Here is a 27,039-nt window from a genome sequence, read left to right on the forward strand (position 1 = left end):
TGGATATGTATTTCTAAAAAAAATCATAGTTTTCCAAAAAAAAAAAAAAACTAAAAAAATTGCCATGACTCTGGACTCCGTAAGCATTAATCCAATCTTATTTTATAATTTAGAACATTTAAACTATTAAATCATTTTAATCAAAATGACTTAATCAGTTGAAATGTTTCAAAATTCAAAACTAAGGTTGCATTTGAACTACTTTTGCTGTCAGGAATATATATCTAGTCTTATTTTTTATCTTTTATTTTGACAATATCAAGGTTATCCAATTGTGGCAAAAGGTGAATACGTTCATCCTTAATACCCCCGTCAACTCATCCCAAGACCAATACGAAGGAGGTAAATCACGGACGGCTACTAGCCTTTGGAATAATGACTAACACATAAGGAAGGTATTTACCTCGTCTTTGCCGAGATTCAAACCTCAGATCTCATTGTGACAATATTTCATGCGCTACCACTAGACCCATCCGAGAGAACAATATCAAAGTTATCCAAGGTTCATATAAATGTGAATTTGGCTAAATCAATCTGATAAATATTTTATATTGGATTGCATTTCTTTGTCAAAGTATCTTCGATGATGGGCACTAAGTTTCAAAAATATATTCAGGTCACCTGACCTCATACAGGTCACCATGCTGAATAAAATCTTCCTAATTTACTTCCCTTTCAAATTAAATTGAGCAATCCTAGAAGTCCTCCTAATTAAGAGTTATCACTTTTTACTATAATAAAATAAAACATCTTGTTAAATATGACAAAATATAATTTGCTCGGCTCGTACCCCGCCAACTTATCTCTAAATCAACATAAAAAAAATAAATCATCTATAACTACTAATCATTAATACAAATAGCCAAGACATATTCAGACCCACCAAATTTTCTCATTCATTCAACATAGAACTATATAAACAAATACAATATTCATTACAAATTTTAAAAATAATGTGTGATAAAGTGAATTAAACCGTCGAAAAATATGTAACATAAGACGTTATTAGGATTTATGCAACTTGATAACTGGAGCAATTCGAGTCATTTATATATTTAAATTATGTCACATTACTTACGAATCGTCTCTTTAATCGTATTTTATGTCAAATAGGATCGCAACATTTTTATTTTATAACGACATTTTCAGCATTGTCAGCTCAACTTGTTTGAACCAATAATGAACATTATTTCCTTGTTTATAATCACTACGAACGAGAAATGTACAATTCTACTCGAGGTTTGCAATGAACATCCTTGACCATTTTTCAGTGTCCCATAGATAGCAAGTTTCTTATATAATTTACAACAAAACTGGCACAATAAAAAAATGAAAAACCAGAATTTTCAATAGTCTAGCAAATCTACCACTGCCCTAAATGAACTCGGAAAATAGTTGATGTAGAATAATAAGCATCCTCTAGAACCCAGAAGGCACATCAGCAATGGGGCAAGCCACAATTACATGCGTAATTCCTATGAACTCTTGCTTGAAATTTGAAGAATGTAAGCTTGGGCCTTGCTTGTGAAAAAGTTTTCCAGCCTGAAATCAAAAATTAAAAAAAAAAAATGATCCTATGAAAATTAAGAAACAGGTTACTTGCTGTGGGCTACGAGAGAACGCTGTTCCTGCGAACCCACCTATTTGCACACTTGAAATATATTGTTTCTGGGGAGTTGTAGGTGCGTGCGTTTCCACACATTCTCTTCACATCAGCCACAAACATCTCGAAGGTCACGTAGTACTGTCCTGACTCTAGCCTCTTAGACATGGTCCTTAGATCTGCACAGCAGAAACTCGTACCATTAATCCAGGTTTCCATGTTCAATTGACTTCCATACAAGAGAAATTTGAAGCAGAAAAAAAAATAATAAACGGCGAGAAAAGAACATAGTTAATCTGGTAACATAGCAGCAGTAAGCTTATTTCATGAGCCAATACAATTAGGATGTAAATGAACCAAACGGTTCGCGAATTATTCGGAGTTCGGTTCAATAAAAAGTTCGTTCGAGTTCATTCATTTATCTTATCGAGTCAAGCTCGATTTCGAGCTCGACAGTTTTATCGAGCCGAGCTCGAGCTTAAGGATATTCGACTCGTGAGCTCGCGAACGTATTCGTTTGTAGGCTCACGAGCCAAAAAACAAGCCTTAAAATGAGCCTTAAATCGAGCCAAAAAATGAGTTTTAAAACGAGTCAAAAAAACGAACTCTAAAATGAGCTCGAAAATGAGCCCAAACTCGCTTAACGAATCAGGTTCGTTAACTATGGTAATCGAGCTAATAACGAGCCGAGCTCGAACTGTTTGCGAGCTTGATAATTCCAAAATGAGCCGAGCTCGAGCCTTGTAATAAAAGTTTGATTCGAGCTCGAGCCGAGCTCGAGTCCGAATATAACTTAAACGAGCCAAGCTCGAGCCTAATACCATTCGGCTCAGTTTGACTCGTTTACATCCCTAATTAACAGTGCCTGAAGCTTGTCACAACATCCATTATATATATTATAAAACAAGGTCAAATCTCAGTAACTCAAAATCTTTTCCATCGAAAGATAAATATAAAAGTACCTGGAAGGAACTATGATGGCACAATATGTTCCATGCAGATACAGTATGTCACAAAGCAGAAAACTAGTACGAAAGCAATTAAATCATGAAGGAACTACAATCTATAATAGAGCCATTGATTTACAGAATGGAAGACACAAGAAATAAAGCGTTAGGTGGTGTTTGGTTAAATGATAGGAATGATTATGAGTATGGATTTGATAGTAAGGTAGAATGAAAATGGGAATGGAAATGAAACCCACCTAGTTATATGGGTTTTATTGATTCCCATAAATCTAGAAATCATTCCCAAATTGTTATTCCCAAACCCATAATCCAAACACTATCTTTTATTATCATTCCATTCCCTCATTCCTAAACTCATCAACCAAACACCCCCTTAATCTTTGGGCATAGAATCAATAAGGAATAGATGAGATGAGGAATACTTATTTTATATAGTTTGGTTCATGGAGTAGAATTAACATGGAAGCTTATTCTTATGTTTGATTGGTGAAATATTATACGAAATAATAAAAGCAATAGTTTTCACTTTTCACAATGAAAAATAATTTCCTATAAAAATAATATGTCCAACTCATCTTGCACAAGTTGCTGACCTAATCAAACCTCCTGGCCCATACACCTGATCAGCCCCTCAGCCCAACTGATCATACCGACCAACCAGCGTAATCAGACCTCCTAGCCTGTCCACTTGACTAGCTTGCTAAGCGCAACCAGTCTTCCCCAACCAACTGGCAAGCTTGGCCAACTTGACCAGATAGATCAAATCATTAGCAGACCTGACTAGATGGATCAGCCAACCCAGACCGACCAGCCATCCAGACCACCCAGCCCATCCAGATGGCCTGACCAGCCTAGCCCATCCACATGGATCTACCTGCACAACTCAAACAGATTGATTGACCTCACCAGTCTGTCCGTTCCCAAATGCATGAATTATTTGAAGCTTGAATAGAAAGGAACAGTATTCCTGAAATATAACAAGGAATAACTATTCATTTGGAATATCTATTTCATGGAACAAGTATTCCAAAGTTATATTTGCTACTAAATATAGGAATACTTATTCTATGAAAATTCTTGGGGAATAGAATGGAAATTCCCATGAATCAAACACACCATACTAAAAAAACTACGGTTTGATATAAAAAAACACAATACACAAGGCACTAGAAAGAAAAATCTTTATTGCACTTACCCATAGGATCTTTTATAATATCATAATAATCAGGCACTTCACGAGCATCTACTGGTTCCTTGAATGGCCATGCATCAGGATGTTCAAACATGAGCTGTTGGAAGTTAAACATGGAATTAAAAATATACAATATGAAATAGAATAAAATAATTGGGATGTTTAATTTCCATTAATTCTTTCCATCAACAGAAAAAGGTAGAGACACAAAAAGTTCAGCGAGTAGAGTCCAATGTAATTAATAATTCTTTTGATAGACTAATACAACTGAACAAATTCCAACAATAATGTTTTGCATAAATTCAACAATAAGAAATCTCATTCAGTATAGGTGAAGGATTTTCCTTTTAAGGGATAATGTCATTCGTACATGTAGTGCAACCTTCTTGATATTTATCAAACCATTAACTTGCTAAAGATGCAATGCTATAAACCATGACTGCACTGATAGTTTCAACTGTAAATATATCAGATCCTAAAAGAAGAATGGGCACATCTAGTATGTGCTACAGCATAACAGACCTGTTATCCTCGCTGATTTCCCAGCATGGTCCATGAATTTAGATTCACTCTAGATATACAGCATAATGTTTAAAATTTTTCTGACTTAACAGGCAGGTAAAAACTCATCAGAAGACAAAAAAAAAATCTAATAAAACCCCAAAACATAAATTAACCTTTAGAAGATTTCGCATGAAATTATTAAGCTGCTGGCGCTCTGAAGCATTTGTTGTCCTAAATTTTGAGTGGCCCCATTGGTCTGGAGTCCAACCAGCATCCTCTAAACAGTACCAAAATGTATAGTCACTCATCCGATGCATGTTGATAGCAGTAAGCGAACAAGAAAGGTACGTGTCAAAACTAAAAGGATGAACAGAATAAGGTAGGGCTAGTGATACTCATAATATCCAAACTACAAATATAAGACTTCTTTCTGGCATTCACAAGATCCTCTTTATATTAAGAAGGAAAAGAACTCTCTTTTTCTTATTTCAAAATTAAATAAATTCAAAATATGGTATTTATAAGCAACACTTACTGAGACCAGGAATGTCCTCAACTTTAATTGGATTTTTAGGAATACCTGCTTCTTTCTGGACAGGACAAAATATACTGGTCAGTCATTGACTAAGGAAACATGTTGAAAACATGGAAAACATACGTAGTCCAACAGAAGAAAATCCCAAGTATGCTTCTAGGGAAACATGCATAGGATTCATATGGCACATTGCACGTAAATAATTCTTGCAACTTTAAGAACAAAATTATATCCTTAATTTGAGAAACATGCTAACTCCCTACATGGCTATTGTAAAATTGTGCTAGTTAAATCATATAGTTATTAGATGATCATACAAAAAAAAAAGGTTCAGATGCAAACAAATGAAACTACAAAGCTTGAAAATGCTAGCTTTCCCACTACTCCAAGTCCTAATAAGTAGGAAGTAACTTCAGGATTTAGAGAGAAGAAATATTGCATTCAAATAATAGATAAACACATGTGCCTAAGATTCATGATAAAATCCTCAAACCTAAAATAGAAAGTGTGACCACGGGAGGTAATATTGGCCAAATCATTTGAAAAACCTAATGTTGCAAATTGAAAATTGTATTAACTCAAAACTTATCCAATACACAAGATGCTAACCCCCTTTTATAGATTGATAAAAATAAAAATCCTTTTTTCAGTAAAAATTTTAGGGATATATATGATTACAAAATCTCCCACACTCCCCCTCCAGATGGTGAATAGATATTTATCATTTTCATCTTGGATACGATACTTTGAAATCCTAAACTACTTAAACCTCAAGTAAATATATCTAAAAATTGTCCACAATACAAATCGTGAATGCATAAGAGCTATAAATCTGCTCTCTAGTTTCTCATTGATAAAGTGTATCAATATCAATGTGTTTCATTTGATCATATGTACCAAATTGTGAATTAAGATGTGAAATTCTACCCCGAAGATAAGATGTGGTGAAGGTCTCTATTCGTTGAAATTAATGTGACACATAAAACTTCTTTGATGGAGGATGATAACACTTATACCATTTTTTAGTTGAGGAATAACCGATGTTTCAAGATAGTAGAGTTCATCCTGTTCTTTAGCATGTCCAATCATTTTCTTCAAATCCTTGTCCACAGACCAATGAACAGGTACCTAAATGCTTGTTTAGATCACCAATATGAAATTTGCGCCTCTCAACCTCTTCTGACCGTGCTATAGTTGACATTTTGTAAATCAAAACTAGCAAAAAAAATAGTGAGGGACTGGAAAAAATCGCAATGAAGGTAAAAGAAATCCAACTACAAAAGCTAGTAAAAGAAATCTAGCTATGAAGTTTCATACCTGGTAATTGTGAAAAAAATGGCAATGGAAGCCGAGCAACAGCAAAAGATCTAGATATGAAGGTTGATAAAAAGAATCCAAATATGAAGGTTGGTAAAAAGAATCCAGCTACGAACGCTGGTAACAGAAAAAAGAAATGGCAGTAGGAGGCTGAACTACAGCTAGCTTCATTTGGTGCAAGGAAAAATCGATAGTAGGTCAAGTAAAAGGGAAATTTCCAGTTATAAAATCTGACAAAAGGAATTCAGCTATAACACAAGTAAAAGAAAAAATCAACAATAAAAGTAGAGGAACAAGGAAAAAGAAATTCAGCTAAAGGAAAAATCAGTGAAGGCCATGAAAAAAGAAAAATCCAGCTACGAAGCTGATCAAAGGAATATGAGAAAAATCCGTGCTTTTGACATTTTTAATCCACCTTTTCAAGATGTATTCATCTAGACGTGTAAGAATGTCAATAATTATCAAAACTTTAATCACATGCCTATCTTGTATCCCTGAAAACTCAAACATAGAACAGCTACAGTTAATGCCATGGTTTAAAATTTCGACCCGTGCCGAGGTTTCGGTCTCAAGCCGGAACAATACGGTTTCGGTATCGTATCGTGCCGTGCCAATATAGTTTCGGTATTTTTTATTTATCTATAATAATGATAAGATAAATATGTTTATTGTGTATATAAAAATAAGTTGTATATTGATTTATTATAAGTTCTCAATTATTGAATAATTTAATATTGTTAGAAAAAATAATTAAAAATAATTTTATTTAAATAGAATTGATATATCAATAATTCAAATTAAAATGGAAGTATCTATAATAATAATAATAATAATAATAATAATAATAATAATACAAGATATTATTTTATATTAATAATAATTATATAAATTAACTATTTATTTATTTAATTAATTATTAATTAAATAATATATATTTTAAATAGTAAAAAATATCAAGTAAAAAATTTTAAAAAAAATCAGAATATAAATATAATTTATTAGAATTTTTAAATTTTTTTTAGAATTATTTTACATTTTTTAAAAAATTTAAATGAAATTCAAAATAATAAAAATATATTAGAATATAAATAAGAATTATTATATATTTTTTAAAATTTTTAAATGAAATTTAAAATATTATTTTTTTCAGTATATTAATTAATAAAATTTATTTAATTTATTTAATTTATTTAATTTATTTAATTTATTTAATTTATTTTAATTTTAAATATATTTTTTTATATATTTTATTAGGATAATTTAACTAGGTTTATAAAAGCCTCTTCGAAATATTACACATCCTCTACCCATCCTCCTTAGGAATTGTTTAAATTAATAAAATAAAATAAATAATTATTAAAAACAGAAAAAAAAAAAAAAAAAACGCGTACCCGAGATCACGCCCGCCCGCGATCGATCATCGCGATCTCGCGGGGGGCGTCCGGCGGCGCCGGAAGGGTCGCCGGAAGCGTCCGGCGACCCTGCCGGACGATTTCGGCGCCGCAGAAGGCGTCGCGCGCGACGCCTTCTGCACGACGCCTTCGCTGCCGAATGTGCCGCGGGACGCCGCCGGAGGCGTCCCGCGTCTCCTCCAGCGCCAAAGGAGGCGTCCTGTGTCTCCTCCGACGCCGCCGAGACGGGGACGCCTCCCGTGCCGATTTCGGCCGCCCGGCGGAACGGTAAAAACCGTCCGTGCCGGGCGGCACGGAACGGCACTTCAAACCTTGGTTAATACAGTTGCTGGAACACTGTGTCACCATACATACTTGCATCCTCAACTTTTGCAACATGTACTTATTAATACCATCTGTGGCCTTCTCCATCAAAAATCCAGATGACTCTGAGTTCCTCCTGGAATAATTCAAAAATTGTTTTTGTACATACTTCTGAGCTCGCTTTTCCATTGGTGATGAAGTCCTCAAAACAGGCTTGGTGTGACTTGTTCAAAGTCTGCCTGTAGTTCCTTCTCAAATTGTCCTGCCATTGTTTTATCAAATTGAGTAACTAGATCGCGTAAAGTGGTGGTTGTCATTGAATGCCTCTGGGAAATTTCGTACATGGTTTCCACCTTTGGAGCACCAAAAAAGTCTCCAAAGAACATGCCTCTATAGAACAATGGAACACATTTCTCCTGAATTGCATAAAATTCTCGTAACCACATATTATCCTCCAAATTATATCTACTAAAACAATGATCTCCAACATGAATCAAATTCTTCAACAGTTTCAGATTCATTCAGACACTTTGAATTCAGCCTTATCCTTGCAGTTGCACTTACTGAAAATGTCTCTCTTGCAAAACCTATGCCGAACATTTGGAGACACCTTAGCTGCAGTTGAAGTAATGGATTCATTGTAAGGAGTGATGAAAGAAATTGGCCTGCACCCACTCATCAATCCAAGCCATGTCTCAAACAGCCAAATGAAAGCAGCCACACTCTCATCAGTCATGAATATACGAGCAAATACAATAAGCTACCTTGTTTCTTTGGCAGGTCATGTCAAAGGCAATAACATCATCCAAGTAGCTATATGTCATCCTTGCTCAAGCATCAGTGCCGAAAACATTAGAGACGCAATTATTCTGGTCTACTTGAATTGCATAGAAGAATGCAGGATTATCAGCCAGCATCCTTTTAAACTATTTCAAGACCACCAGGACCTAACCCATTCTGATGGGGTTGAGGAGCTGGGTAGACCAGAAGTTCTCAAGGCTTCTTTGCAAGTTTCTTCTGCATAAAACAAGATGGATTGGGGAGAAATACCAAGTGGATGGCAATGGGGTCATTGTCACGATGGTTGACATGGAGCATTGCATAGCAACCTTCCTAGGAGAGGACGTTTGGTTGCGCTGCTTTGGATAAGGTCAAAAGCGTGGTCCTTCTTCAACGAACGATCCTGTTTCGAGCACAAGAAGCACTTGCATCGTTGACTTGGGAGGTAAATGACTAGTTGTTGCAAATACGAATGTCAATGCACTTGGTGTAGGTAGAGTAAAAATCTCTAGCGGTTTTCAGAGAGTCAAACTTCATCATAAGGGTAAGCTGGTAAGCTCGTTTGGACTGTCGAACTTGAACAAACATGTCAACCTCTAGCTCTCATCCTTCTTAAGAAACCTAAGGCAGAATGGAGAGGAGAACACTCGTGCCTAGAGGATTGGAGGTTATAGCTTGGTCGATATCACACTCTTGGGTTTGGATTTGGATCAGGGGTTCAGCTCGTTGTCGTGCAAATTATCAAACTCCATGGAAAGATTGATTGAGGTGAATTTGTTCCTTCGACTCAGATTCGAAGGTGGCAACACTCGAACTATGAGAAAGCACTAATCTCAATTTAGTCCGAGGTGTGGATTGAATAAGGAATCCAAGGCAGAAAAAAAAAAGGAAAGGAAAGAAGAAGGATAAAAGAGACCAATCCGAGTTCGTGGCAACTCAGTTCACCTGTGGCCGCAAGCAAGGTTGTTCATAAGCAAGGTCGCTCACAGTTGTGAACTGCCTCTCTTGTAGCCACTAGCAACCTCATGACGCCGTGCATGAGATTCTACTGAGGCACAGAGCAGGAAGGGAAGTTCGTTCAGCCCAATTTTGAGCAAATGAAAAAATGTCCAAAAAATTATCCATGGTATCCAATTCATCCTTTCTCTCATCTGCACCTCCAAATAAGCAAGGCATAAAAAAGATCTTTATCTCAAATTTGGTGGGAGCTGAAGAAACCCTAATGTGTTTGGAGAAACATTCGCCAGATTAACTAAACCCTAATCACTCAAAACCTACACCAACAATTATAGTGGAAGGGAGAGGAGAATAAAAGAAAATAGATTGTCTCTGATAGCACATTGCAAATTGAATTTTGTATTTAACTCGAAACTTATCCAATACATTCACGCCTCAACAATAACTCTACACCATTATATCATGTGATTTATAATAATAAAAAAAACAGCCAAAGATATATATTGATTACAAAATCATATTTTCCCACACCTAAAGTATTGGCCATATTAAATTGGTGAGATCGTAAGGATCAGTGGAACCAAAATATATCTAAAAAATTCAAAATAAAACAAATAAACCACTCTTCCTCTCAAAGATTCAACTAGACAACTAATATTAATCAAAATCTAGATCTAGATGTTATATTATTTAAATTAAAAGCGCCTAGTTGTGATTTCTAAAAAATTTTAGATTTTTTTTGGAAAGTTGCAAATTTAATACCTATTTTTTCCCTTCGCTTGCACATCGTCCACCTCCCCGCCATTTTCTTCTTGTGTCATTGCCCATGTCGCCGCCCACATCACCTATTCTACTCTAATTCCCATCTGCTTGCTCCAAATCCCCTACCTCCTCTTCAGTCAACTCTTGATCTTCTCCTTGCACGTGCAACAGATTGCTCCAGGAGTTAGGGTTTGGTTCTCATATCCTTATCGGACAACTACAAAACCCTAGGGCCCTTCTCGCTTCCAATCACACATTGAAGGCTTAAGCACCCTCTTTTAAGGTGCGAAACTGGTCACTCTTCTTTTGACATTGGGGCTATTTCTAATCCACCCCTCGGGATCAAAACCAGTTCGATCAGTCCTAGGGTCTTAACAAAGCCATTCAGACGAGTTGACAACCACCTCCCATTCTTCTAGGAAGGAGTGGTGGGCCATGCTGGACGCCTCCTATCAAAGCAATGAAGGTGAGGAGCTAGAGCATGTTAATTCTGCCCAATCAACCATAAGGACAATACATGAGCGGAAACTGCAGGAGGTCACAAATCTGAGAGTAGTTTTGAAAATAAGCTATAGGGAAATTGCAGAATAGTTTTGAAGATAAGCTAACGAAGCATACAGAGCAACTTCATGAAAGAGAACACATAACCTCAAGCAGAAAGTCGAACAAAAAGACAAGGAGCTACGAACTATGAAAATTGGCAGTGAAGCAGCATGGGCTAAAGACGACATTCTTCAGGAGCTAAATAAAGAATTATCCAGGTTCACAAGCGAGCTTGATGACTCAAGCTGGAAGAGCACAACAACTTAGCTGAATTTGCAATCTCCAACAACAGATTCAAGGGAAGGAGAGTCAAATTCTGGCATTGTAGGTGCAGATCCACTAAAGTATAGTTTTCCTAAGGTGAGACGGTGTGATCTGAGTCTTCAATCACATTACATTTATGCATAGTACCAGTCAAATTTCTTCAAAGGTATGATTTAGTTTAGTTAGATCAACATTTGTCTGTCTTTGCTATGACATTTTTGCAGTTCAGTGCAGTAAACGAAACCAACTTTACAGCAAGCCTAACTCATGCAGAGCGTGACACTTAGATCTTTTTATCTGTTGCAACCAATTAACCCCACCCATCCCACCTTGTCTATCTGGAAAGATTCTCAAATGGGAATCAACAATGTCAACTGAATCAAGCTATTTTGCTCTAATTTGATCAATTTCTTCCATTCTCAACCGACTACCATTGATTCATCATGAAAGTTAATCAATCTCATCACCTTGATTATTGAAGATTTCATAGATTCTCAAAGGAGTGTCCAAGAAAACGTCTAGAATCAAATTGAGATTCATTGATTCCAGTCCAACTAGGCTGATCATACCAGGATTAGTCAAGTTTCAAGTTTCCCAATCATGTGTTTGACTAAATCCACTACATTGAGAATCCTACCACCTTACTTTTAACACTCTCATTCAAATGACCACTAATAAAACAAAAACATTGCATTTGCCTGCAGAAAAAACAGAAACCACAAAACACCCAAAGGGTAACACTCTGATATTATGCATAATTATAAGAAAAATAAAATAATATATGCCATATTAAAGGATAATTCTCAGCCCAAATAAAGGAGGAGGGTTGCGTTAGGTTGTCAACCAGCATTCAAACTATGACAAATATTCAATGAATGGATTAAAGAATAATTACATTTACAAATAGAACTCATCAAAAAAAATCCTACAACACAGGAAACCCGTGACTATATTGAACTAAGAATTTAAACCTAATTTTTCAAACATTAACAATGACTATATTGAACTTCAAATGAAGCATATAGCCTACACAATGAACAATTATTCTAATACAATAAAAATGATCATAGAAACCTTTGTGAAAAGTGAATGCCATGAGAAGATAGATGAATGCCTAAAGTAATATGAGCGTGCAGCTTTGCAAACTACAAGATCAACAAGCACATGTACAGAACGCATCATACCTTCTGAAAATCAATTCCTTGATAAACAATGTGACAATTTGAAAGCTCCCGAATCTTCTCGTCTATTGCCTGCAAATTCAAAATCAGTGATCCAATAATAAGCTATTCTATCATATATGATTGACAATTAGAAAAATGCTCAAACAACATATCATGCCATCAATCTTTTATCATGTAGGTCAACAAAGCAACCTCCCTATTGTATCGAGGTCCCTTTTAAATTTATGCATGCATATATATATATATATATATATATATATATATATATATATATATATGTTTGGGGAAAACCAACGAAATCAGATTTTGTAAAATGACAACTCAGAATTCTACTAAAACAAGTTGAATGACTAAATAATGTAATATGTATTACCATTTTCTATCACCATATATGCTCAAAATGTAAGCCTCTCTTTGAACCCTTGTAGCACATCACATCATGAGCCACTTCACCAAACAGGACATATCATTGTGATGTGTGTGATATTAATCGTTAGTATAAGCAAATACTAACTTCAAGAGTCTGAGAAAGATATGCCTAAAAAACAAACATAGGATTCAAAATGTAGGCTGCTATTTGAACCTTTGTGCCTTCCCTGCCACAGGTTAACTAATGGATTGTGGTGGCATGCATGATCTTATTATAAACAAACATTAATTCCTAGTGTCATAGGAAAACATATCTAAACATCAAGAAAACATAGCAGACATTACCAAGTAAACACAACACTCCACAACTATCTAATGAAGACAACTAGACAAACAATACCATAAACAATAGACATAGGAGGAGCAAGCACAAGAATACAACGAGAATAATATAAATATTAACAAATACAACCCAACAATAATGGCATATCATCAACAAAGCATCATAATAATTAAGGATGAATGCAATAAAATCTATCCAGCAATGCATCAAAAGCACAATGTTCCAACATAACCACCAACACAGTAAATGACAATATCAACCACAATGCATAGCATACATTGATGCATATATTGCACCTCTACTGCAATATAACCATCAACCAAGTGTATATTGAGTTAGACCAATAATGTAAGTGCTGATATATGTGGCCTCATAACATTCATAACCAACAACAATACCATGATTGTCATACAACCCATCACATGGCCACCTATGTCTTATACCAATCAAGAGTGTAAACATGGAATTGTGGATTTACTCCTTCCACTCTCTTAAAACCGCTGCTCATAGTGGCACTTCACATCTGCTCCAACCTGTATGACTGCCTATAGCAGTTCAAGTGACTTGCGCCTAATAGCTTGCACTCACCTATGTAGCCAATGTGTGCTTGAGGATGACAAAGTCAAAATAACTTGTGATTCTAGGCTTTGAGGTCATCTAAGCAGCCACGGATATAAGTCCAACAACATAAGTCATAATAGGATCGAATGGTCCAGTTAGAGAAGAGGGAAAAGAAATAAAAAAAAGATTAAATTCTTGCAAATCAGAAGCTCAAACAATTTATTGTGGCAGATGAAAACTTAATTAACCTTAAATCCCCTTGGTGATCCATTAGCATTTGGGTGCAAGAATAAGATAATTAGAGATATTTTCATATGAGTGATTTCACAAGAAAAAAAAACAACTAAATTGGCTTTTAAAATAGGCCTAATGGTCATTTCTGCATGACTTCAATCAACAACATCAACCAAGTCTTATCTTACTATATGGGGTTGGCTATATGGATCTTCTTACGCCATTGGGTTCCATCTACTTCTTTGGTCTTCTTCCTCGTTAATGTGCATATTTAATATAGTTTCACATACATAACTAAAGCATTTATTGATTGTCTAAGTATACCTTCAATAGATACAACCTCGACTTTCACTTCTAATTTTTTATCTTATCCATTTTCATATGTCTGTGCATCCACCTTAACATTCTCATCTGTGTGATTCTCATCCTCTACATGTGTGCTTGAGTCATAGCCCGACATTTAATTTCATATAACATTGCAAATCTAATCGTCATTCTATAGAACTTCCCTTTAAATTTGAGAGGTACCTTACGATCATAAAAAACACTTAATGCTCTACTCCATTTTAATCATCTTGCTTATATTCTATCTAACATATCTCTCTTAACTCCTCCATTGTTTTGGAAATGATCGCTCTCTGTTATAAATAACTCAGCATCTCCTATCTTAAAAATTAACGCACTACATCTAACATTACTAACTTAAATTCTATATATTTTGTTTTTACTTTGCTAAGCCTAAAACCTTTTACTTTTAGTATTTACCATCAAGTTTCGAACTTAGAATTTACTACTTCACGTTTATCATCTATCAAAATAATATCATTTACAAACAATATGCACCATGGTAACGTATCTTGGATGTATCTAGTGAATTCATCCATGATTAGTGTAAAACGATAGAAACTTAGAGTTAATTCTTTATATAACCATATCTTTATAGGAAATATTTCAATTAATTAGCCTAAAGTCTTCGTTCTTGTCATTATATGCTCATACATGTCTTTAATTGTTTCAATATGGCTACACTAACACCTCTCTTTTCTAATATCTTCCATATAATTTCCCTCAAGACTGTCATAAGTTTTTTATAGGTTGACGAATACCTTGTGTAAATCATACTTCTTTTCTTGATACTTTTTAGTTAATTGTCTGTGAAGATGTATAACTTTTGACCCACCAAGTATAAATTCAAATTGATTTTTGGTCATTGTGGTATTCTTCTTCCTAAGTCTTTTTTATCACTCTTTCTCAAAATTTCATGGTACGACTCATTAACTTAATGCTCTTTAATTCGCACAATTTTGTATGTCTTCTTTATTTTTATACAAGGGCTAAAGTACTTAACCTTTATTGATTAAATATTTTTTTTCATTTTTAATATCAGTTTGAATAATTTCATACATTATTCGATACTTTACTTCCCTAAGCACTTTCATACCTCTATCGGAATATCATCTCATCCAACCAGTTTTCCATTTTGCATCCTATTTAAAATATATTTTACTTCTGAAGTTTGAATTTTACGATAAAAATTTAAATTTTTATACTCCTCTGCATACTTAAATTACCCAAGTTAAGTTGGTTACTAAATCTTCATTGAAAAATTGATGAAAATATCTTTTCAATTGCTCATTTATTTCATCATCATTTATTAGTACTACATTGCATGCATCTTTAATGTATCTTATTTAGATAAGATCTTTTGTCTTCCTCTCTCTTATTTTAATTATTTTTTAAGTATCTCTTTCCTCTTCTTTTATATCCAACTATAGATATAATCGTTCGAAAGTTTCATTCTTAGTTTCACTCGCCACCTTCTTCGACTATTTTCTAACTAGTTACATACTTTTTTAATCTTTTTCATTCTTACAAGTATATAATAACTTAAAGGTTGTTTGTTTTTATTTCACTTTCTCATGTACTTTCTCGTTCCACCATCAAAATTTGGTTGTACACGTCCTTTTGACTCACCCAATATGCTCTTGGCCACCATTTTCAAATTTAATATCATTTTATCTCATGTCATAATCAAGTCATCATATATTTCTTCTAATACTTATGCTCCTATCATCTCCTTAAATATACTTTGTTTCCCATCCTTTAACTTCCACTATTTAATTTTAGAAATCATGCATGTTTTCCTTCTATCAATACTTGAGATGCATATCTAACACTACTAACCTATGTTAGGTAGTTAAATTTTTTCAAGGGATACCCTTGCAATTTTTATAAATCTTTCTATATTTTTTCCTAACCGTAATAAAGTTGATTTGCAACTTATTATTCTCATTTTTTAACATAACCAATTGATCTTCTCTTTTCTTGAAAAATATATTAGCTATTATAAATTCATATGATATCTCAAAATCAAATATAATTTTTCCTTCATTTCTTGTTCCAAAATCATAACCCTCTATATGCTCATTTCAATCTACTCTGATTAAAATCATTTTATTTAGCATAATTATTTGTACAACCTTATCTAGATATTCCTAAAACATATATTTGATATTTTCATTTAATCCTATATATATATATAGTTTTTTTCGCCACAACTATCATGAGAATTATAATTTTATCATCTTCCTAATTACTCCTATTAGTTCATCTTTTAACAAACTATCTACAACAATACATATTTCATTACTTATTTTGCTTCTTCCATACTATAATTTTTTAAACTTGAATTCTCTAGTATTGTTGTCTTCTCTCCTGCCCACTATCTTTTATAAACACAAAATATTTATTCTTTTTCTAATTATCGTATCTACTATTACAATAACAATCAAATCTTATCTCACTAGGTGGAGTCGGTTATATGGATCTTTTACGCCATTAGGCTCTATCCCCTACTATATCATCATTTATACTTAAATAAACTTTATCTTGTTTTATTATTGCTAACCAAGTTTTTTTTATCTTCCTTTTCCTCATTTAATGTACGTACTTGTCATAGTTTTACATCGCCTAACTGAAGCATTTATTAGTTATCTAAATGCATGCCCGTACTATCTCAACGTGTCTTTCGGAGTTTTTTCTCAATAGATGCAACTTTGGCTATCTTTATAATGCTTTCATCTCTTATTCTATCTATTCTCATATATTCACACATCCACCTTAACATCCTCATTTCTACAACTCTTATTTTTTGCTCATGTGCCCAAGTGCCCAACATTCAGCTTCATATAACATAATCTAAATATGATTTTGTAAAACTTTTCTTTAAATTTTAGAGGTACTCACCTGATGCTCTCCTCCGTTTCAACCATCTTGCTTGTATTATAGGTAAGACATCTCTCTTAATCCTTCATTGTTTTGCAAAAATGATCTTATATATTTCAAGCTCTCAATCTAGGCAATTCGTCATCTCTTATCTTAATTAACTCATTACGTCTAATATTGCTAAACTTAAATTCTATATATTCTGTCTTTATTATAGTAAGCCTAAAACATTTCTCTTCTAGTGTTTCCCACTAAAATTCTAGTTTAGCATTGACTCATTCACGTGTTTTATCTACTAAAATAATATATCTGCAAACAACATGTACCACAGTAGTGCGTTTTGAATGTGTAGTGAGTTTGTCCATAATTAGCGTAAAAAGATAGAGATTTAGAACTAATCCTTGATGTAACCCTATCTTTATTGAAAATGCTTTAGCTACTCTGCATCCTTAATTAATTCAATATATGTTACACTAACACATCTCTTTTGTAAATTCTCCTCTTAGAACTCTATCATAAGTTTTTTCTAAGTCAATGAATACCATGTGTAGATCTTATTTTTGCTCTTGATATTTTTCGATTAGTTGTCTAAGAAGATCTATTGTCGACCTTCTAGAAATGAATCCAAATTAATTTTCGATCACCGTACCATGATCTCCTTCCTTAATATTTTTTCTATTACTCTTTCTTAAAATTTTATGACATGACTCATTAGTTTAATATCCCTATAGTTTGCAAAATTTTGTCTCCTTTGTTCTTATATAAGGACATTAGAGTACTTACCCTCCATTAATCAGATTTTCTTTTCTTTTTTAATATCATGTTAAATAATTTTACAAGTACCTTGTTTTCTAGGCACTTCCATACTTCTATCGGAATATCATCTAGTCCAACAGCTTTTCAATTATGCATCTCATTTAAAGCTTGTTCTACTTCTGAAATTTGAATTCTACAATAAAAATTTAAATTTCTATACTCATTTAACCTACTTAAATTACCTAAGTTAAGTTGATCACCTAAAATTTCATTAAAAAGATAATAAAAATACCTCTTCCACCGCTCAATTATTTCTCCATCGTTTACTAGTCCCCTATTGCATTCATCTTTAATACATTGTATTTGGATAAAATATTTTGTCTTTCTTGCTCTCACTTTAGCTATTCTATAAATATCTCTTTCTTCTTCTTTTGTATCCAATTTTTTATATAATAGTTTAAAAGTTCATTTTTTACTTCATCCACTTTTTCTTAGTCTCTTTATTGGCTATTTTATATTTTTTAAGTTTTTCTCATTCTTACAAATATATAATTCCTTATAAGCTTATAAGTTGTTCATTTTTCTTTCTCTTGTACTTTCTCATTCCTTCACCAAAATTCCTTACTTTGTGGTACATGTCCTTTGACTCATCGAGTACACTCTTAACTATTATTTTCAACTTTAATATTATTTTATCCTATGTCATATTAGCGTCACCGTATATTTCACCTAATGTTTGTACTACTACCTTCTTCTTAAATATATTTTGCTTCCCTTCTTTTAACTTCCACCACTTAATTCTAGGAGTCGTATATATTTTCTTTCTATTGATACTATACTTGAGTCGTATATCCAACACTATTAACTTATATTGGATAGTTAAGCTTTCTCTAGGGATAACCTTGCATTTTTTACAAATCTTTCTATCCCTCTTCCTAACCATAAGAAAGTTAATTTGCGATTTATTATTCTCACTTTGAACGTGAACGAGTGTTCTCTTTTTAAATATAGTTTTCCCTTCTTCATTTCTCATTCCAAACTCATAACCTCCCTGCACCCTCTCATATTCCTCATTTTTTACTCCAATATGTCCATTTATATCATCTCCTATTAAAATCATTTCATTTGGCAGAATATTTTGCAATACTTCATCTAGGTCGTCTTAAAACCTTTATTTGATAGTTTTATCTAAACTTACTTGCGGTACATATATGTTAATTACGCTCATAGTTTCTTTCGCTACTATTATCTTAACGACTATAATTCTATTCCCTTGTCTAACTACTACAACTTCATCTTTTAATGAACTATCTACAATAATACTCACCCATTTCTTATTTTACTTTTCCTATGATCATAACTTAAACCCGAGTTCTCTATCATCTTTGTCTTCTCGCCTAACCATTTTATCTCTTATACACACAAAATACTAATTCGCCTTATAATCATCATAGCTACTACCTCCATTATTTTATCAGTGAGTTTTCCTGTATTCATGTTTCAAATCTAAGGCAATCAATATTTTTATAGTGTTTGTTCTTATCCAATCCATAGTGTGAGAACTTTTGTATATTAACATTACATTCAAATTCTCATAGAGATATAGCGGACTTTATCTTGACATTACAGCAACCATGTAATGTGTTCCTTCCATTGAACACCCTAGCATTAGCACAATACTTTGATGAATTTATTTATAAAACATTAGTCTATGTTTGATGTTGGCAGACAACCTAACACAACCCTCAACCTTTTTCAACTTGGGCTTGGGACCAACAATGATAATTTTAAGGGGAATTTAACCATTAAGCGTCAACATTCAAATCTCAATCATGCTACAAAATTCACCTTGGCTACCTCTAGTCAACAAACCAAAGTTTTCAGTTAATCAAATTAGCATACTGTCTAATTCAACCATCTTTGGTTGACTCAAAAAAGACCAACCTTTAAACACAAGGTTTTCTTAGTTACCTAACCAAAAAGTTCAAGTTAGCCAACCCTATAAAGGTTTAGCTTCAAGGATCTGCCTATCAGCTAAACAAAAGGTCATGATCGGCCTACCTCCAGCTTGAAGATCTTCCCCCTGAAATCTTCCATCTTAATCAACCTACCGAAGGTTAGGCATCTAATATAATGTTAAACCTTCCTAAGTCACCTTAGGCTAAATAAGTTCTCTACACATTAAACCCTACTTAGAATTATACTTTATTCTTACAAGAGGCTACCCAAAATAAGCCCAAAATATTACATTACGACAATGGTCTTTAGGTCAATCTAGTGCTTTCTAATCTTGATCCATCTTCAAGAGGTAGACTCTCAATGTAGCTCTACACATCCTTGATGACCCATCAAGCCTAATTAATTATCGCTCCAATATTTTATCCAATCATTATCAATATCTTGCACGCCCATAAGTAGATTATCAAATGCAACCCCATAAGTGTTTTTTAAACATCAAGATGCCTCTCATTGCCACTTGCCGCCTCTCGCTAGCACTAATCACCACTCTATGCCTTTCTTATTGGCCTCTTGTTAATGCTCACTACCACCGCCTCTTTTGGTAAAATCCCCTCTTTTATAAGCTTTCAGCTAGCTCCTATGTCAATCCTTTTGTCTCATTCAGTGGCAATCATGGGAACACAAGAAAACTATGGTTAACCATGCAAATCTCATGCAACACAATGGGCACACCTACGTGTTCCATGTTGAAATGATAAAAATAGCTTGTACCAATAGCATAAATTTTGCTCCTATAATCTTAACAAATTATCACATGCAACAATGTAAGTGTTTTTTAAACATTAAGATGCCTCTCATTGCTACGCCTCGCTGCCCCTCATCACCACTCTATGCCTTTCTTATTGGCCTCCACCTCTTTTGGTAAACTACCCTCTTTTATAAGCTTTCAGCCAGCTCCTATGTGATCAGAAGAAGGAATCGAGTGATTCCTATTGTCTCATTCAGTGCCAATCATGGGCACACAAGATTGTGATTAACGACGCAGATCTCAAGCAGCACGGTTGGCACACCTACGTCGATGGGGTCTTGATGTTGGTCCCATGTTGAAACGATAAAAATAGCTTGTATTGAGACTAGAAATCTTGCTCCTATAGCCTTGATACTTTTTCCTCTTAAAAATAAAATTCTAATAATTAGATAAATGATTAAATTAGAATTTTAGAGACAAACTATAAAAAGAATAATAGAAACATTATTTAAGTTCATTTTGGCATGTGCCAAAATGTGCAAAGTGTCCTGAGTGTCACATCTAACAACACTTATTGGCATGATTAGTATAGGCAACAAGAAAGAATACCATGCCAAGTAGTATTCAATTTCTGGAATGGTATATGTTGACCACGCTATTTATAGCATTTATTTTGTACCTGGCAAAAATTTTAGATATTGATCCCGTGCATTGATAAATTTCCTAATCTTGTGGTGTACATCATATGACTGGCACTTTTTTTTATATAGAATTATAATCTGAATGAATATGTCGATCATTTTTACAATATAAATATCTTTAATGTTTTAAGTGGTCATTAAAAATGCCCCACATAGCACATATGCTCTATGTAGTGGGTAGACCATTTGCTACCTAATATCGTCTATCAAATGGATCAAGCACATGATTAGATTACTATAATAACAAGGATACATTACAGAAAAGCTAGAACAACCACCTATGCATCTAATTCAAGAGGAGATTACTGATTGTAAAAGGAGAATGAGATCCAAATACAATTTTTTGACTTGTTAATCAGCATTATGGGTCAAAGTAATTATAGTTACTAATTACATACAGCAATGCTAGTTGGTGATTGATCGAAGGTCCATGGGACATGATGGAAGCCTAAGGATAAAGAGGTTGTGGTCATTAGTGATGGATAAATGGTTGTGGCACTATTGGTGGTGGGGGAAATGGGAGCGGTGTTAGGTTATAAAAGACAAAAAGTCTACAAAGGAACAGAAAGGGGAGTAGGTTGCAAATGGTTTGGACAAACTTGACACATAAGGAGGGGTTAGCTATTACGGCAATGAAGGGAACTATTAGAGGATAGGTTACTGAAGAAGCACAATTAGAGGCTACAAAATAAGAATAAGCAATAAAGGGTTGTAGCCACAATATACAAACTAGGCTAGGTAGTGATGAGGAAGTACAATAAGCATTGTGGTAAGAGAGGAAAAAGGTCAATTGGGATTGGGAAAAAAACTTAAGGTTGTTGATAAAGGGGAGAAAGAGATCAGTGACGACACTCACAATTGCCTCTTTGAAAATAAAGATAAGAATTTTTATCTTAGAATTCTTTCATTTGATGATATATCTAAACAAGAGAGGTACACTCTAGCTTCTCTTCCTCTCCACTAACTCTTTTTTCCTTTATGTTCTCCCCTCTCATAATACAAAACTCACTATTAGCCCAAACTAAACCCAAACTAAAGAAAATGTTGATACTTTGGGAGTAGATTACTTAACCATCAAGTCATTTTATTAGTTAATTTTGTGGTGCAGCATGTACATAAATAAAATTAGAATAGAAAACAATAATGAAGAATATTTTATAAAAAGATATCAAAAATAATCCTAATGTGAAAAAAAATTAAAAACAAAAATAAAGAGAAAACAGATAGTAGTATAAGCTAATGTGAAAACTTAAACCAATGAAAAACAATATAAAAACATTTATATGAGTAAAAAAAATAAAAATAGTAAAAGAAGAGGAAGAAAAATAGAATTCAAACACATGAATTACCAAACAATCAAAAAGTATTTATAAAATACTTTTTAAAAAATGTAACCATCAACTTCAAGCCATGTTTGTACCTTCATGGATTTTTATGCAAGGATATCCATTACTAGTAGTCAAATCATTTATATTGCTATTTATTGCAGAAAGAATATCAACTAAAGTTTTCTGTTCCTCTATCCCTTACATCCCTTGCACCTTCAAATGTTCGACTTCAATTGATTAAATTCATCAATTTTTTAAAACTTATTGGTCACTTTTTTAACTCATTTAAATATATTTGTTGCTTTTGAATACGTCAATACCATCTCAAATTATTTGTTTATCCTAGAATTCTATATTAAACATAAAATGAACTTAAAAAACACTTTTGTAAAGAATAAAGGTCAAGGATATTATTACTCAAACGAGTTTTGAAATGAGAAGACTTCATAACAATATTGTTTGATAGATTAAAATCATTATCTTCTTGACTCTAAACCTATAATTTTAACATCACAAAAGATCAGGATAGAGACACCAATTCCAGAACCATACCAATACACACAAGGCAACTTATACCAATCAAGAAAGCATTCAAGGGTAAGTAAACAAGTTAAACAGACATCAAAATCACAGAGCACATACCATATTGATCTAAATTTCTTATAAGACACTTTCAACCAAACAAAAATAGAGAGTTTATCCTGAGCCCCTTAGTAGATTAAGAACAACATCATCTTCTATTAGCCTTGCACAAAAAGCACCAAAATCAAAGAAACATAGTCCAACAAACCTGTCTTTGTCGCCTAATCATGGTAGCTAGATCAGTGTATGGAAGCTTCAGATCAATTTTGCATTCCATCAAAATGCCTCCATCATAATCCTTTATGTACCTTAACCAAGTAGATAATGTGACAAATAATGAAATATAAATGGTATTTGCGACTTCACAGCAATGTCTCAGAAAATGTTCAACAGCACAAAAAAGTGAAATGGGAGAACAATTTCAAGGACAATGTGCATAAGAAGACTAACTAAAGTAGAGATAATGCAGAAATTTGGAGCAGAGCAAGTTCAAGACATCCAAAAATTAGGTGAAAGTAAAATTTATGGAATAATAATGACAAAAATCCATACCCATGCCATCTTTCTTTCTCCAAGGTAATCTCCTTTGTAAAACCCTAAAAAAACACAATTATCAACAGTCAAATTATTTTCACGCTGAATAATGATTTTTCTAGCAGTAGATATGAACGCCAAAATACAACCAGTAATAATTGAAGACCTAATGCTAATAGTCATGTTAATTAGTGGCATGACCATCAACCAAAAAGTCAAAAAAAAAAAAATCTGAGAACACGGCATAGCAAACAAAAGCACAAATGAACTTGCAATTTACCGGAAGCATAACTTTTCAAAGATGGCCAAATTCAGTCAGGATAAACAATTAAAATGTCTATGAAAAAGTAAAATTATACAAACAGAACTTTTCTCTGACAGTCATAGGAATAACTATTTGGGAGTAAACCATATATGTAATCAAAATGGCTCAATACATGAAATGTAGAAGGCTCGATGGATGCCACCTGCTTCACAAAATAGCCAACTGCATTATTATCAGCATATGTTAGAAAATGAGTTAGCCCGTCAACATCTCGAGCATGCTGTTTTAAGTGGTTCATGAGTCTTGTGCCATATCCTTTAACTTGCTCATCTGATGTGATTGCACAAAAAGCTATCTCCCCGAATCTCTGGCTGTAAGGCATAAATATTTAGAATATTAAAAAGCCAAAAAGGTGTGGAAATTAAATTAAAATTAAGGTAAATTTTTTCATAATAGAAAGGCTCCACAATAATGAGTTCTGGACTGAAGGTTAATAAATTTTAAGTGATGCGAAACAAATTCAGCATAGGAGACCATCTGTTCAATCAAGGGAGGAGTTTAGGCAAGATCAATTTTGACCAAGTCGAAATAAATTGCAGTAGATGGCACACAAAATACTCTAGCCCCAGCTCAATCTCTCAATTGAGTTCATCAATGCCAAAGAAACAATGAAACCACCCATTATCCCATCATCCCAACTCAGAAAACATTTACACTGCATCTTTGCCCAATCCCACATTGCCTCATAATCTCATTATCAAGACATGTTAGTCATAAGACTTGTGACTGTTTAAGATTAGCTACATTGGGTCTTATCCCTTCATTGAGTTTCATGCATACTATTCACTAATAATATAAATTTTGAGTTGTACTAATCAGAATTTTCCGTGGCCTACCTGGCTCTACCGCTCTCTCCTTCAACCACAATTGCTTCAAATTGTGTAACTATAAAACTTATTAAATTTATTGGTTTCAATCTTTAAACATGAGCATGCTAACTTAATATAATGTCTCTCATTTTATCATTTCTTAGAACTACATCTAATTGCTCCTCAACAGTAGCATTTTTAATTATCTTCTCAAGTAACCACACACATTCATCTTTTTCCTTCTCATCTCTATTGTGTTACTTTTATGTGTTTTCTCAACAACCTAACGGTATGATCAATAATTTAGGGTGAGTGACACCACAATTTTATTAATTTTTCTGCAAAACAATCCCAGAAAACTATGGATTTTTCCCCCATGAAAATTTAAAAGAAGAAAACCACAGATCTCCTTGTGGAATAAGAAATCCAAAATTTTTAACACTCTTATAGATAGTTTGTGTTCATTCATCTTAACTATTCTCTAGTTGATTTACTTATCATGTATTCTATTATGTTACAAGGCTTAAAACAGTTAGCTTCTAAATTTTCTCCCCAATACATTCGATTTGCCATCCCTTTGATATAAGTAATTGATAAAGGAAATTAACCTATGGAAAGAGTTCTCCGCTGTGTCTTTCCCCTCCTTCCATTTCCACCAAGGACATGGCCAAGGAACACTTCCCCCAATTTTGACCAATATAAATCAATTGGAAAACTCAAATTTCTCTCCAGTGTCATCAACATCGACCCAATTTTTTGTTTAACTTATTTTTATTTTTCTCTATTTTATGTTTTTAGTTTTCACAAATTTAAATTTCCCTCCTACTTTCCTCCCACTAAATCATAAGCTCATTCTCACCCTTGTTATTTACCTCTTTCACAGTTTCATACTTTTACACTTTTCTCAACAATATCATCTATATATGTTACAGCATATACTGAGAAGTTTATCTTGAATATGAATGCTAAATTCGTACTAATGTAAAATTATGGGAATATACAGTTGACTCGTGATGTAAAATGCAACCCTAAGTTACAGGAAATCAACACTCAATTATCAAGATATCTTTATTAAACATCTTTCTTTTGAATAGAAACTCCTATAGGAATTTTATGCCTATGCCTCTTAATTATTCTTCGCCTCTTATCTTATTATTAAAATAGCATTTCATATATTCAAATCTTAGTTTCATATGATCAGTCATGGAAAGTATCGTCCCAAGGTTATGGCTAAATTTCCCTTTGCCCTTGAGGTAAGGACAGACACCCTGAGACCATTTCATGTAGTTCTTCCCATTGAGTCTATTCGAGGCCCGAATATTCTACAGATCGCCAATTTTTTTGGACTAAACTGCAATTATCAGACACAATAGATTAGCTAGGATTACGGGAAAAGGTTGTTTGAGAATTGATCATAATGAAGAAAGGCAGGAGCAAAAAAGCAATGAAGGCTAGGCCTTAGATACCATGTGGAAAAATTGATTTCTCTTTATCACTTCGAAATAGGAATACACGGTATTATATATAAAATTATAATAGATAAAATAGGAAACTAGGAGAGAGAATAGGAAACTAACTTATTCCTAAATATAAGATATTTTTCTAACGAGAGATGCAAAATTTTTGAGCAAGACTTAGAAAATGTTTAGCTAAACACATAACAAAATATGATAAAGAAACTGACTTTCAATTGTGCAAACTTGATAGGTATGTCAAATCTTGACATCAAACCAGTCAAGTAATGGTCAAGAAAAAAAGATGCACGTGAGTTTAGAAACCTTGATGAAAACAAGATGATAGGATACCAGCATGAGATCATTTGATGAGTCAGCATTGCAGATTAAATATAAACATCTGCACTTTAACTTAAACATTTTTGTCAAACACAGACTAATCAATTTGACATCACCAGAGTGCTACAGGTTTTTATTGTTCAACTGATGGAAGCGTGTCTGAGGCCTATGAAATTGACCATTGAGAATTATGAGACTGCATCAGTCATAATCATTTTTGAGAGCAGACAAAGTAGAATAGAGAAGATGAGAAAAAAGGAAGTAGTTTAAGCAAAAAGCAACTTTGTACAAAATTATGTCTCAACAAGTACACCAACAATAAATCATCTCAATAATTCTAAGCTGAACAAAAAAAAAAAAAATCAAATAATAATGGTCAAATAGCTCTTTGTCTATTACCATAAGTATCAGATTGTCCCTAGATTAGTGATCAGTGCCTACCACGCCA

At 33.6% G+C, this 27,039-nt stretch overlaps 1 protein-coding gene across 4 annotated transcripts; it reads right to left on the reverse strand.

Annotated features, from left to right (window-relative positions):
• Window positions 1-1,240: 1,240 nt before the first annotated feature.
• Window positions 1,241-24,327, reverse strand: LOC122009895 (histone acetyltransferase GCN5-like). Of its 4 annotated transcripts, none has more exons than XM_042566210.1 (9): window positions 24,132-24,326; window positions 23,683-23,726; window positions 23,339-23,438; window positions 12,325-12,393; window positions 4,803-4,857; window positions 4,441-4,544; window positions 3,767-3,860; window positions 1,641-1,782; window positions 1,241-1,542 (listed from the first exon to the last, which is right to left on the reverse strand). In XM_042566210.1, exons 1-9 carry the CDS (start codon window positions 24,309-24,311, stop codon window positions 1,476-1,478), a joined length of 855 nt encoding a protein of 284 aa, XP_042422144.1. In that variant the 5' UTR covers window positions 24,312-24,326; the 3' UTR covers window positions 1,241-1,475. The 4 variants fall into 4 exon arrangements, 3 of the variants coding, with proteins under 3 accessions (XP_042422144.1, XP_042422143.1, XP_042422145.1); XM_042566209.1 differs by having other exon boundaries at window positions 24,102-24,326; XM_042566211.1 differs by having other exon boundaries at window positions 23,339-23,428; window positions 24,132-24,237.
• Between the last annotated feature and the right edge of the window lie 2,712 nt (window positions 24,328-27,039).

Source organism: Zingiber officinale, chromosome 8A, assembly GCF_018446385.1.
Source record: "Zingiber officinale cultivar Zhangliang chromosome 8A, Zo_v1.1, whole genome shotgun sequence".
Taxonomy (NCBI): domain Eukaryota; kingdom Viridiplantae; phylum Streptophyta; class Magnoliopsida; order Zingiberales; family Zingiberaceae; genus Zingiber; species Zingiber officinale.

Coding starts and splice junctions, on each gene's coding strand:
- LOC122009895 (XM_042566209.1), bottom strand. CDS start 24,311: ATGCCTTACAGCCAGAGATTCGGGGAGATAGCTTTTTGTGCAATCACA. Junction 23,727..24,101: donor TCGAGCCTTCTACATTTCAT/GTATTGAGCCAT, acceptor GTGTTTTTTTAG/GGTTTTACAAAGGAGATTAC. Junction 3,861..4,440: donor TCATGCGAAATCTTCTAAAG/GTTAATTTATGT, acceptor AACTTCCAACAG/CTCATGTTTGAACATCCTGA.